General features: G+C 38.2%; 1 protein-coding gene across 2 annotated transcripts in view; it reads right to left on the bottom strand.

Moving 5' to 3' along the window:
• Positions 1-45: 45 nt before the first annotated feature.
• parp14rs1 (poly(ADP-ribose) polymerase family member 14-related sequence 1) overlaps positions 46-13,426 on the bottom strand; it is a 22,088-nt gene continuing 8,707 nt past the window's right edge. For both annotated transcript variants that reach the window (XM_067443767.1, XM_067443766.1), the window contains 13 exons: positions 12,459-12,683; positions 10,097-12,375; positions 4,405-4,638; positions 4,107-4,328; positions 3,889-3,967; positions 3,604-3,750; positions 3,387-3,449; positions 3,029-3,205; positions 2,540-2,743; positions 1,700-2,356; positions 1,419-1,561; positions 927-1,101; positions 46-828 (listed from right to left, as the gene is read on the bottom strand). In XM_067443767.1, coding sequence (XP_067299868.1) covers positions 548-828; positions 927-1,101; positions 1,419-1,561; positions 1,700-2,356; positions 2,540-2,743; positions 3,029-3,205; positions 3,387-3,449; positions 3,604-3,750; positions 3,889-3,967; positions 4,107-4,328; positions 4,405-4,638; positions 10,097-12,375; positions 12,459-12,683 — 4,886 coding nt within the window. In that variant the 3' untranslated portion in view covers positions 46-547. The remainder of the gene's footprint in view (positions 829-926; positions 1,102-1,418; positions 1,562-1,699; positions 2,357-2,539; positions 2,744-3,028; positions 3,206-3,386; positions 3,450-3,603; positions 3,751-3,888; positions 3,968-4,106; positions 4,329-4,404; positions 4,639-10,096; positions 12,376-12,458; positions 12,684-13,426) is intronic.

The raw sequence follows: 13,426 nt of genomic DNA, 5'->3' as shown, positions 1-13,426 counted from the left end.
ATCAGTTGTATATTGTATAAAGGTGTAAGAAGTTACGAAAAACTATTTGAAGTTTTGAAGTTCTTTATTTGCAGTGCAGTCCAGTTTTAATGTGATTTGTTTGTGCATATTTAAAATAGAATTATCAAGACAGTTTTGTAAACTTTACAGCTAAACATACACCTGAAAATGAATTCATTATAAGGCACAAATTGGTAACGCTTTACAATAAGTCAATCAATCTTATTTGTTACATTAGTTAATGTATTAGTTAACATGAACTAACTATGAACAATATTTTTTTTTTTACTTAAGATTAATAAATGCTGTATATATTGCTTTAAGTTCATGTTAACTAATACAATTATAATGTTAACAACTGAAACAATGTAAACTGTTACCCATGCTTTTTCTGTAAAAAAAGAAAAAAAAAGAAGCCCTTTCACATTTTAGTGATTAAGTAAGAAACACACTGGTGATTATAGGTTCATTTAAAAAAAATCTCCCTGATTGTGTGATGTGTTCAGGTCCTCAGTCTCACTGTGTAAAATGATTCACCTTATAAAGACTAAGTGAAAGTGATTAAATATTCAGGATAAGCATTATCATCACGAAATACCACAAAAATGGTCGGAGCAGTAGGGTTGTCCACAACGGTGTCATACGGGTCACAGTTGGCATTTTTTGCAGGTGGCACAATCATTCCGCTTACTCCTTTAGTGTAATCTCCCGTAAGGACTCTGCAGAGGTACATGTGCTTTTGTCCTTGAGCATTAGGCACTGAGTATGTGTTGCTACAAGAGTAGCTAGCATTAAGTGCAAAGTAAGTGCCATTTCCATATGCTGCAGCTGTAACAAGAAAAATGAAGAGATTAAAAATACATATACACCACCTCAATTAGAATGATTGAATGCGAATATTACAGTGATCGTAGTAAATGATTCACCATTTTTTCCTGCATAACTGCGATTAAATCCACTCCTATTGATGTGACTGATAGTCTGCTCACTGGTTCCATGAAAGAGTCTTTTCTCATTGTTTTGATGACCATTCTTTGTTTCCATGACACTTTTGTTATTCTGGTAGTTCTTCCACATGCCAGGATTCTGAATTCGTTCAATCTATAATAAAAAATAAAATAAAACAGTATAAGATTCCCATAATGAATATGAAAATGAAACTGAGTTGTTTGTGAAGTTTCCATGTGTTTATTTCCTTTAATTTACATGGTATTGCTCTGCCTAATTCAAAAATTAGATCTACCTAAATCCATTCTAAGAGTTCAACCTTTAACTGTTGTTGAAATCCTATAAAACTGAATAAAATGTCCATAAAACACTACAAATAATATTTTAGGACTGAAAGGCATTAGCAATGAACAGCCCTGTAGACCATCTGATATGGAAAAACAAAAAAAATATAATAAAATGAAACACACCTTCAAGACTTTGTTGCTTGGACAAGTGGCCTGAAAGCGCACCTGTACATCTTTGTATTCCGTGTTGGTTGGTGGCAAATTAAACGTTTGGTACAACATGTTAGGTGCCATGGCATCCCAGTGCTGTGGGATACTTTCAGTAGCTGGAAAACAATATCTAAGTATTTAAAATGGTGGTAAAATCGCCACCATTAGTTCTAGTGCAACTAGATGAATTATATCTTATTCACATATTTTGTTTATTTTTTTCATAATGATATATGCTACTACACTGCAAATACCTTTCAGTTTGTCAATGCGCTTGATGTTCATCTTGATTCCACCAGTAGTGCTCACGGCAGGACCCTCAGGCAGTTTGACTTGGTACGTTTGGCCTTGAAAGGAAATGTTGATATCTGGAGCTTGGAGGCCGAGGGCCCTTTCCAACTCAAAATTTGTGCGTTGATCAAAACTCTTATATTGCCCACCTTGTTCATACTGCCAGTCCACAAGTTCACTTGTGTAATCCATGTCTTTTTTTAGCATCTCATCCTCTTTGGCTGTTTTGAGCATTTCTTGGATTTCCTGAGTGGCTTTTAGAACATCTCGGATGAGACCTTCTACTATGAGCGTGGCCTCTCCCGAGGTCCCTTCTGAACCTTTATCGGCTTTGTATTTTAGCATTATAGTCACATCCATAGTGCTTTGCAGGTCCTGGATTCGCTGTTGGTCTTTATCTGATAAGGTTAGTATGGCTGTGTCTGTGATGGGCTGGAAGGCTTGTTCCGCAGTGATCATATCCTCTAAGAAATGCTTTGTTTTGTCCACTTCTGCTTGTGATGATCCACAGATAGAAAAAAACACTGGATCTACTTGCACGCCTTCAATGACAAAGTCTTTGCCACTATGTTGTTTAATTTCTTTCTCCCAAGATCCACTAAATAAAGATTTTGCATATGCTGCAAGATACAGTACAGAAATTCGTCAGGTCACATTTGATATCTTTTTGTTGTGCATGACCTCATTAAAATGCATTTCAAACTACCCCGTTTTATGAATTCATATTTTAATGTTTTAAAGGCTACTCAGAAAATTACACGTTTTATAAAATTAGGTTGAAGTGAAAGTGACGGGATTCATACTTTTGATTTTTGACCATGTACTCTCTTGTTTGGCAGGTCCAGTTTCTCGATACTGCATGCTTTTGAGGAATTCAGGGAGCATGGGGGCCTGAAACACAACCAATCTTATCAGCTTTAGAGTGGACTTGGGAGTTTTTTGGATCATTTCCAGCACACCATCCATCATGGAGTCTGCCACTTGACCCGGAGACAACCCCGCTTGTCCTAAGAAAAAGAAAGCAACGAGACTGTGAACCATGTTCATGTTTTTAGTGAAAGTTAAGAACATAAAAAAAGCATTGTACAAATTTGACATTTTAAATACATAAATACAATGTATTGTACAAATAAAAATACAAATTGTTGTAAAAAAAATAAAAATAAAGTGAAAAAGAAATTAAATTTGATGTAATATATTACTTTAATTGTATTCATATGCTCTTTATATGCAAGGACCATCATTGTGTGACATAGATGAACAACAATATCAATTAGTTTTCCTGTTCTCACCTGTGCCAATAGCTGGGAATGCAATGGAGGTTAACTTTTCCTTGGCACACATTTCCAAGGCCTTTTTAACATGTTTTTGGATCGTAATAGCATTGCTTTGTGCTGCAATGTGGATGATCTTTTTACACTGCAAATTCCCCGCTTGAGTCATTATTAGTCCACTGTTAGTACTGGCCGCTGGAAAAAAAACATAGACCAGAATTATACCTGATCTGTTCTGTGTGCTAAACGTTGCAAAATTTCAAGGCGTGAACAGATTATTCTGTTCACGCCTGTAAGAAGTATTACTTAATATGCTTTTTATATTATTTAATTCTTATTTAATATTTTAGTTTAGGATTTAAAACATGCTTCTCACCAAGTTGTTGGCACTCAGCTTCTACGCTTGGACCAGCCTTATCCAAAATAGCCTTTGAGACACCTTGACAGTTTGAAATAAAAGTTTGTTTTATGTTCTAACTCTCGGCTCACTCATTCCTATCTTATAAAATTAAGCAAAAAGAAATTAAAGGCAAAGCGCTTGAAAAGTCATTTATATAGTATAAAAACATTAACAGCCTTTCTACTAGCTTTACCTGCTTTCAGTGAGAACTCTTTATTGCTGGAGTTCACAATGACATCAGTTTTCTCTGTAGTAATATCACCATTCAGGACCTGAAGTGTTACTCCTCCCACTGTAGTCTCATGAATCCCAGATTTCGTTGTGACCTTTGAGAAGGGGCCTGTAATTTCATTATAACGTGGAATTATTATGGAAAGATGTCATATAGAGGGGAATTGACTTCAAACATATAGTAAAAATAACCCTGGGACCAGCTAGTTATGGGTCATTTGGATAAGAAAAGTGAAGTTTTGGGCACCTGTGCTCTGCGGCTGTGTAGGGCTACTTGCTGGGGCAGACTGGCCCAAAAATCTTTTGCTGAACTCATCTGTGAATACCTGTTGTGGACAATATGTAGTTTTACTGAGATGAAAATAACATTATTATTGTCTAAGTGTCAAAAATCTGCAAAATGTGGAACTGTGACTCCCTATGGACCTTAAAAGGAAGTGAGAAAAGAAATCATACACCAGGTACCTGAATGGTTTGGGTATCTTTGGGGTGAAGAGCAAATACCACTTCCTTCACGTGCTTTGAACTTCTTTTACTACTAAACTTGAAGGCTGAGTCCAGCATTGTGCAGACCACCAGTGGCTTGGGAAATCCCAAGTTTCCCGTGCCAATGGCAGAGAAGACAATGGAGCTCTGCTGACGCTGCTCTGCCTGACCCAAACACTTATCCATGATATCTTCCAGCACCTGCTCAAAGAGAATAAAAATATTGGTAAAAGCATCACATTTTACTAACCACTAAAAATCAGTCAATGAGTATTACCTTCTGCTCGTTCCCTTGTCCCTGATTCCAGTGTGGTACAACTGCATGGAACACTAGCTTGTTCTTCAGGTTTGCACCTGCTGTTTCAAAGACTGCTCCGACGTTTGCAGAGCCTGTGACTTGCTGATTGAGCAGGACCTGAAGCTGTGGACCAGCTGCTTTGAGAAGGGCATTTGAAATAGCTCCTACGCCAAGATTCAGGTCACTGCTGAGAGTGTTCACAACAACATCCATCTGCACAAAAAAAAGAGTAGATTCATACAAATGATTTGTTAGTTCAAATCATGCTTAAGCATTTACCTAGGAACAAGAACTTATTGAACACACACACACACACACACACACACACACACACACACACACACACACACACACACACACACACACACACACACACACACACACACACACACACACACACACACACACATGTCTGATTCACTATCTTTGTGGGGCTTCTCCATAGACCTAATATCAACCAAATAGCGGATATCAACCAAAGATATCAACCAAAAATATCAACCAAAAAGCGCCAGATATCAACCAAAAAGCGTCGAGCCCCACAACCACCAAAGCCTGTGGGCCCAGCTCCCCCTCCTCCTGTGAGATTTCTTCGGTCACAACGCCAGGGCCCACACCCTCCTCCATCTGTTGTAGGTGAACCAAAAACAACTGATTCCAGCTCTCAGTGATGTGTTTTGGGTCCCCGCTATGATAACAGTACCTTTATCAAATGTTTACAAAACAAGTGGGAACCCAGTGTGCCTGCCTCTTTCTCTATCTCTGTTCTGTTACGTGAAAGAAAGTCTAAGGCCTTGTCAGGCCGTTTAACAAACCAATATAATCTGCTGCCTGTTACCTGTCAAACTAAGACTAATGTGGGTGAAAAAATTAATACTGTTAAGTTAGCACTTTTAAACATCTGTTCACTTAAGAACAAATCATTCCTAGTCAGCGACTTAATAACCACAAACAACCTTGATTTTTTGCTTCTAAATGAAACGTGGTTAGAAGAAAACTGCAGTGCAACAGTCCTCAATGAAGCAGCCCCTCCTAACTTTACTTTTATGAGTGTTTGCAGAGCTGTTAGGAGAGGTGGGGGTGTTGCTGCTCTTTTTAAAGATTTCTATCAATGTAAGCAAGTATCATTTGGTGATTATTTGTCTCTAGAATATATGGGTATTGTGTTAAAAGGTGCTCCACGCATCCTGCTTATCATTGTTTACAGGCCTCCAAAGTACTCACCAGCCTTTATTGAGGAATTTACAGAACTGTTATCAATAATTTCCTCAGAGTTTGACTGTTTTGCTATTGCTGGGGATTTTAACATTCACATAGATAATATTGAATCCAGTACAGCAAAAGAGCTCATGACTGTTCTTAACACTTTTGATTTGACACAGCATGTAAATGGACCCACACACAATCGTGGACACACTCTAGATTTACTTATCAGTAAGGGTCTAAACATTTCATCGATTGTTATTAAGGATGTGGCACTGTCTGATCATTTCTGTATTTTCTTTGACATATCAATCTCTCCTGCCATTGAAGCTAGATCTGTCTCTGTCAAAAAGAGATGCTTAAATGAGAACACTAATGTGCTGTTTATGAAGGCTTTATCTCCAACACCAAGCATATCTGCAGACTCTGTTGATTTTCTCCTTGACTCCTTTAACTCAAAAGTTAAGAGTGTAATGGATGATATTGCCCCTCTGAAAGTCAGGAAAAAGAGTGGCAAACAAAAGGCACCATGGAGAAACTCAACAGCAGTTCGAATAATGAAAAGACAATGCAGAAAATCTGAACGAAAGTGGCGGAAGACAAAACTTGTAGTCCATTATAACATCTATAAAGACAGCCTTCATGCTTTCAATGTTGAACTAGGCAAAGCTAGACAGACCTTCTTCTCAAATATTATAAACAAACACATAAACAACACGCGCACTCTTTTTGCTACTGTAGACAGACTAACAAACCCCCCGAGTCACATTCCCAGAGAAATGCTCTCAGACAGCAAATGCAGTGAGTTTGCTTCCTTCTTCTCAGAGAAAATCAAAAATATCAGAAAGGCGATCAGCACATCCTCTAGTTGCTCTGGGGTCAGTCAGATCAGACCAAACCCTCGGAAAATTACTATGTCTGATTTCGAAACAATTGACGGTAAAATTTTAGAAGACACAGTACAGCATCTTAAAACATCAACCTGCACCCTTGACGCACTCCCCACTTCTTTTTTCAAAAGTGTGTTTAACTGTTTGGAAGCAGATCTCCTAGAAGTGGTAAACTCCTCACTTCTCTACGGGACTTTTCCAACCGCCCTTAAAACTGCAATAGTTAAGCCTCTTCTGAAAAAGAGAAATCTGGATAACTCCATACTGAGCAACTACAGACCAATCTCAAATCTCCCCTTCATAGGCAAAATCATCGAAAAAGTTGTTTTCAATCAGTTGAACAAATTCTTAAACTCAAACGGATTCTTTGACAATTTTCAATCTGGTTTCCGACCGCATCACAGCACAGAGACAGCGCTCATAAAGATTATAAATGATATTCGCTTGAATACTGATACAGGCAAAACATCAATTCTGGTTCTACTCGATCTCAGTGCTGCATTCGACACTGTTGACCACAACATACTTCTAGACAGGCTGGAAAACTGGGTTGGGCTTTCTGGAATGGTCCTCAAATGGTTCAGGTCATACTTAGAAGGGAGAGGTTATTATGTGAGTATAGGAGACCATAAGTCTGAGTGGACGTCCATGACATGCGGAGTCCCACAAGGGTCAATTCTAGCACCTCTCCTGTTTAACCTGTATATGCTGCCACTGAGCCAAATAATGAAAAAGAACAATATTGCTTACCACAGCTATGCTGATGACACCCAGCTCTACTTAGCACTGTCACCTAATGACTACAGCCCCATTGACTCCCTGTGCAAATGCATTGATGAAGTTAACGACTGGATGTGCCAAAACTATCTTCAGTTAAACAAAGACAAAACTGAAATCATTACATTTGGAAACAAAGATGAAATTCTCAAGGTGAACGCATATCTTGAGGCTAAAGGTCTGATAACAAAAAATCAAGTCAGGAATCTTGGTGTAATTTTGGAGTCAGACCTGAGTTTCAGTAGTCATGTCAAAGCAATAACTAAATCAGCATACTATCATCTGAAAAATATTGCAAGGATTAGATGTTTTGTCTCCAGGCAAGACTTAGAGAAACTGGTTCACGCTTTCATCACCAGTAGGGTGGACTATTGTAATGGCCTTCTCACTGGCCTTCCCAAAAAGACCATTAGACAGCTGCAGCTCATACAGAATGCTGCTGCCAGGATTCTGAGCAGAACCAGAAAATATGACCATATCACACCAGTCCTCAGGTCTTTACACTGGCTTCCAGTTACATTTAGGATCGATTTTAAAGTACTATTACTTGTTTATAAATCACTAAATGACCTAGGACCTCAATACATCGCAGATATGCTGATTAAATACAAACCCAACAGATCACTCAGATCAGCAGGATCAAATCAGTTAGAAATACCAAGAGTTCACTCAAAGCAAGGAGAGTCTGCCTTTAGCTATTATGCCAGCCGTAGTTGGAACCGGCTTCCTGAACAGATCAGATGTGCTCCAACAGTAGCCACATTCAAATCCAGACTCAAAACACATCTGTTTAGCTGTGCATTTACTGAATGAGCACTGTGCCACTGTACGTCCGACTGATTGCACCTTATCTATGCATCATTTTTTAAATAATTTTTTATAACTGTTTTAGTTTACCTGTTCTTTTCTTTGGTTATCATAATTTTATTACTTTTAATTCTCTTTACATTGTATTCTTTTTCTTATGCATTTTTTAGCCCTATTTTAATTCCTTTCTATGTAAAGCACTTTGAATTGCCATTGTGTATGAAATGTGCTATATAAATAAACTTGCCTTGCCTTGCCTTGCCTAATGATTTTTATACCGTACAAACCTTATTTTCTATCCCCCTACACTGCTCCTGCCCCTAGACCTACCCCATCACAGGAAACATTCTGCATTTTTACTTTCTCAAAAAACTCATCCTGTATGATTTATAAGCAGGGTTGCCAACTCTCACGCATCTGGCGTGATTCTCACGCTTTCAGGCTCTGTCTCACGCTCTCACTCCGCCCAACTCAATCTCACGCCAAATTGCCAAACCTGCTTTTGATATTAAACAAAGCTATAAGCTTTAATTTTTTTAATGTGTTTTAATGAAATTCAAACAATAAATAGCGTTTTGGCGCTAATGTGGCATAATGTTAAAGCCAGAGGCGTTGAAAAGCGGAGTTGCCTGCTCTCGTCTCCCTGCGGTGCGCGCTGGTCACGTGGCCCATGAGCGCTCAATACTTCTAGTGCTCTGCCAATGCATTAAAATGGCTTAAGCGAATACACAACAGTTTCACCATATAGATGTTTGCTGCAAGTTTTGGTAAACAGTACAGCATAGTGTTAGTGTTTATTGATTATTAAGTCAGCCATATTTACAGGATCGTTTTATTATGGAGAGTGATAGAGATTCAACATTGTTAACATTAATGTTATTCTTGTATTTAGCCCTCAGGTATTCCTTACTAATAGGTCACACTCATACTCATTAAATTATATTTATTGAATATTTTGAGGAGATCTTTTGGTACTAAATACTATTTGTGCAACAATTATTTTCAATAAATGACCACTTAAAATATTTTTCTTCTAATATTTGTATTTCTTCTAAAATTTATATTACAATTAGTGTAGTAATTAATATTAAAATAGAGAATTCCAATTCAAAGAGGCAAATTAGAGTCATTTTGTGGCTAAAAAATATTAATGTTTATTTGTAATGCCATTAGGTGCCTTATGGCTCTTTAATAAATATACATGTATCTAATCTAGTTGCTCAAAAATATATTGCAGTCTTTGCATTCTAATAAATATTTAGATATGATGATCAAACACTAGATTTCTTTAAATGTGAAATTTCAAAACTTAAATAACTTGCATCCTAATCTTTTTAATGAATAATGATACTTATATAAGCACTCACAAGTGAATATTAAGGAATGGCACATATAATTTGACCCAAGAAATCTTTAAACTAGTGCCAAAACAAACATATTATTATGTACAGTATATATACTAGATATAAACTGATACTGAATCAAGATCAAAAGCATCCCTCCCCCCCCCACCCCCCGGCCCCCAAAAAATCTCACTCCAACCTGAACTTAAAAGTTGGCAACCCTGTATAAGCCTTTTGAAAAGTGGGGGCCGCTGGCTGGTCCCCACAATGTAGGTAAACTCAGAAATTATTATCCTTATGGGGACATTTGGTCCCCACAATGTAATAAAAACAAGGGCGCGCACACAAACACACACAAACACACGGTACTAAATTACACATTTGGTCACAACAATGTAATATAAACAAGTACACACACACACACACACACACACAAGGTACTAAATTACACATTTGGTCACAACAATGTAATATAAACAAGTACACCCACCCCCCCACACACACACACACACACACACACACACACACACACACACACACACACACAAAAGGTACTAAATAAACTAAATCTCTAGACATTTTGATGTTTCAAAATACAAAAAAACAATATAGCAAATAATATTATGTATAATCTGTAAATATTGAACTCACTGTTGTGTCCTCAATGTTTCCTTTCATGAGGGTGATAGTTAAACCTTCTTTTGTCTGAAAACTTTGTGATGTCCCTTGAAAGAGTGCGGTTATCTGGTGTTGGCTTGGAGAAGGGCTTGCTTGGCTCGGAGAAGGGCTTGCTTGGTTTTGATGCTGGCTGCTTGAACTGCTTCCAGCTGGCAGGCTGTGGGTAACTGAACTGACCCCATAAATTTTCTTCACAGCAGCTTCAAAAGCTTGAACCGTTTTATCATTAATGTCAACTAGGTGAATCTTCCTGAGCGCAATGTCCCCTTCAACAATACCGCAGAACTCTTTTATAGCTTTCACAATTGTGTCTGCACAAAGGTTCAGTGGGAAACCGAATGCACCAGAGCTAATGGCTGGGATTGCCAACGACTGGAAGCTTTCTTGATCTGCCAAATTCAGACTCTTCCTCACAGCTTTCTTCAGGAGCTTTTCAGACTCCTGATGTTTTGAAGTATTATAATGTGGTCCTATTGCTAAGATGATATGCTTGCATTGCAGACGTCCTCCTGCATCGAGGAGAACTGCATCACCTGTTGTAAACTTCCGTCTTTTGACAAGCTGATTGCAGGCATTCTGAAGTTCAGGACCAGCAGCATCTGAGAGCGCCTTTGCTAAACCACCATCCAGTAGGAGGTTCTCATTGCATGCACCGACCACTGCATCCGCTTGAAATGAACACATGTCAGCTTTGTTTACTGTAATCTCAATTCCATCCCGTGTTTTATGTTGATAAGCAGGCTTTATTATCTGTGACTGAACAGTGCCATGTGGGTGGTCATCTATTAATTGGACCAAACATCTCATATTGGTCTTGGCATATGTAACACATATTGACTCTTTCTCCTTGAAAAACTTCTTTGCTCCTGGTTTAACTATTTTTGTGGTGCAGTGATGCACAGATTTTAGCAAGTTCTCAAATACAGGCACACACTCAGAGACATAAAGCCTCGGGCCACTGATCACAATGGTTTCATCTTTGAAGTCCACATTCACTTTACCTTTCACCTCTTCAAGCCAATCCTGCGTTTTGTGATCCTTTATAAATGTGACAACAGTCTTGTGAGCTTTCAGAGTTCTCTCAAAGTTTGAGTTTTTCTGAACAAAATCATTTAACTCTTGTTCAACATCCTTGATAGACTCTTTAAAGCCAGAAACCACCACCTGGTTGATGGATGTCTGTATTGTAACATTTTTAACATTGTTTTTAATGCGAGAGACAAGGTCTTGCCAATCTGATTTTGTTAGAACACTGGGATCTTCTACATTGATGCTCGAATGACAAAGATCTTTCTGCAGTTGCTTCTCACCAAAATTCAAGTCCGTGTCTGTTTTTCCAACAAGCAAAACCCTTGTTCCATCAGCTTCTAATGCTACATCGATTCCTTTGTTAAAAAACAAAACTTTGGACATTTCTTCCAGATCATTCTTGTGCAGAAAGTCTAAAACCGATTGGTTGAGCTCAATTGGTTTACGAATCAAACTAAGAACAGCCTCCAGGATCTTGTTCTTTGTTTCCAGCATCTCATCTTTTAGACCATAAAGACTTAACTTTTGGCTGTGCACGTGGTATTTTATGTCCATTTCTGGAAATTTGTCTTGAGTTTGCTGCTCCAAACCATCACAGAGAACAAGCTTGTACTTGGATGGAGTCATATTTATTTCATCAGTCTCACTGCCCTTTTCCCTTTGGATTCTTTGGGTGACTTTCTGAACAGTTTCTTGCAGAATTCCCTCAATCCCATTCACATCGTCTTTCAGGCCGGCTACAGCTATCGTCCCTTTATCTGCACAGGGAACCAGTGTGACTGCCACTCCTTCAACTGCTTTTTGAATTTCAGGCTGTATCTCTGTCCATGCATCCTTCTGAATGTGGAGCTCAATGGATTTAAACTTTGACATTGACACTGAGAACTCAGAGAGGGCATTTTCTCTCCATGTCTGAATAAGTTTTCTTGTCTGCCCACCTTGGTTAAGTAAGGATGATGAAGGACTGATCTTCACTGCTGAAGATTGAAAATCCATCTCACAAAAATGACTGGACATATCTTTTGTGACTAAACCCAGAGATTTTTGGTTTTCCTTAAAGTGGTGCCATACAGTTGTATCAATCTTTTCAGTAAATGCTCCTGGAAGACTCAGAGTGGGTCTGTCTTTACCATATAGAGCTGTTTGTAGAGTGTCATAGTATGGCATTACTCTGAAAGGCTGTTTTTTTATATGATGTTGCTGGTTGATGACTGTTTGCACATCTGAAAAAGCACACATTGTATAGTTTATGCATGTCGAAATTAAATATATATAAAAAAAAAACATATGTAACCACTTTATGCACCTTCAGGATTTTTAAAAGTGATTATTGCTGACTGGTCCGTTTCAAATGTTACCCCATCATCCTCCACTTCTGCAAATTTGTCAAAATAGAGCTCGAGGTACTCGTTTGTGTTCAGAGGTAGGCCTTCAGCTTTCACCTTTGATGTCACCTCAAGTAATCGGACTTTCATGTTTTTCCTCTTAATAATTCCATTGCTTCGACAAGATATAATAAAGTTTTCTGCATCTATGGAACAAAATATAAGTAACAGGAATGTGGGTTAGAAGCAAGGAGATCAACACTCAGACCCCCAAAAGAGCTAGTATTTTGCATGTACATCTTGGGGGGCATATAACATCTTTGACTGGGAGGGAATATGTTCGGTTTACATTGTTTTGTCATGGCCAACGCATACTTACAGGAATGTGATAATATGTTGTGGCCACTAGATATCAATCAGTGAGAAAGTCATGTTTACTTGGGGGAATGTGATAAGTCGTGGCCACAAGATCTTTTTTTTGAGGTAACGGCAATCCTTATGTAACAGCCACATGATTTTATGTCGAGGGAACAACGTCCCAATTTGCATACTATCCGTCCTAAATAGTATTCAAAAATATCATAGTCCCGAATCATAGTATGTTGACAATAGTATTCCAAAGATACCCAGATGGTCTACTATTTCCAAGTCAGAATTTAAAGTGCAGATCGATGCACACTCTAACAGCTGATATTGCCCACAACTCATTGCGAGCTGGACAAGGATTCGACTAGAACTACAACGCAGATAAAAAGTGTTAAAAAAAACTACAGTCATGATGGAAGTGCGAGTCTGATGGTTAAGTAGATAGGTTTAGGTAAAGGGGCTTGAGTGATCAATTATCAGTACTTAAAGGTGGGATAGGTAGGACTGATCTAAAACACTTGTGTCCAAATTTGTTTAAACTTTCTTTATATGTCAATATATAATATATTGTAAGTATATATAA

This window comes from Pseudorasbora parva, chromosome 5 (assembly GCF_024679245.1).
Source record: "Pseudorasbora parva isolate DD20220531a chromosome 5, ASM2467924v1, whole genome shotgun sequence".
NCBI classification, from domain to species: Eukaryota; Metazoa; Chordata; class Actinopteri; order Cypriniformes; family Gobionidae; genus Pseudorasbora; species Pseudorasbora parva.
The sequence above is the reverse complement of the archived record's forward strand: the minus strand, read 5'-3'. Positions and strand labels throughout refer to the sequence as shown.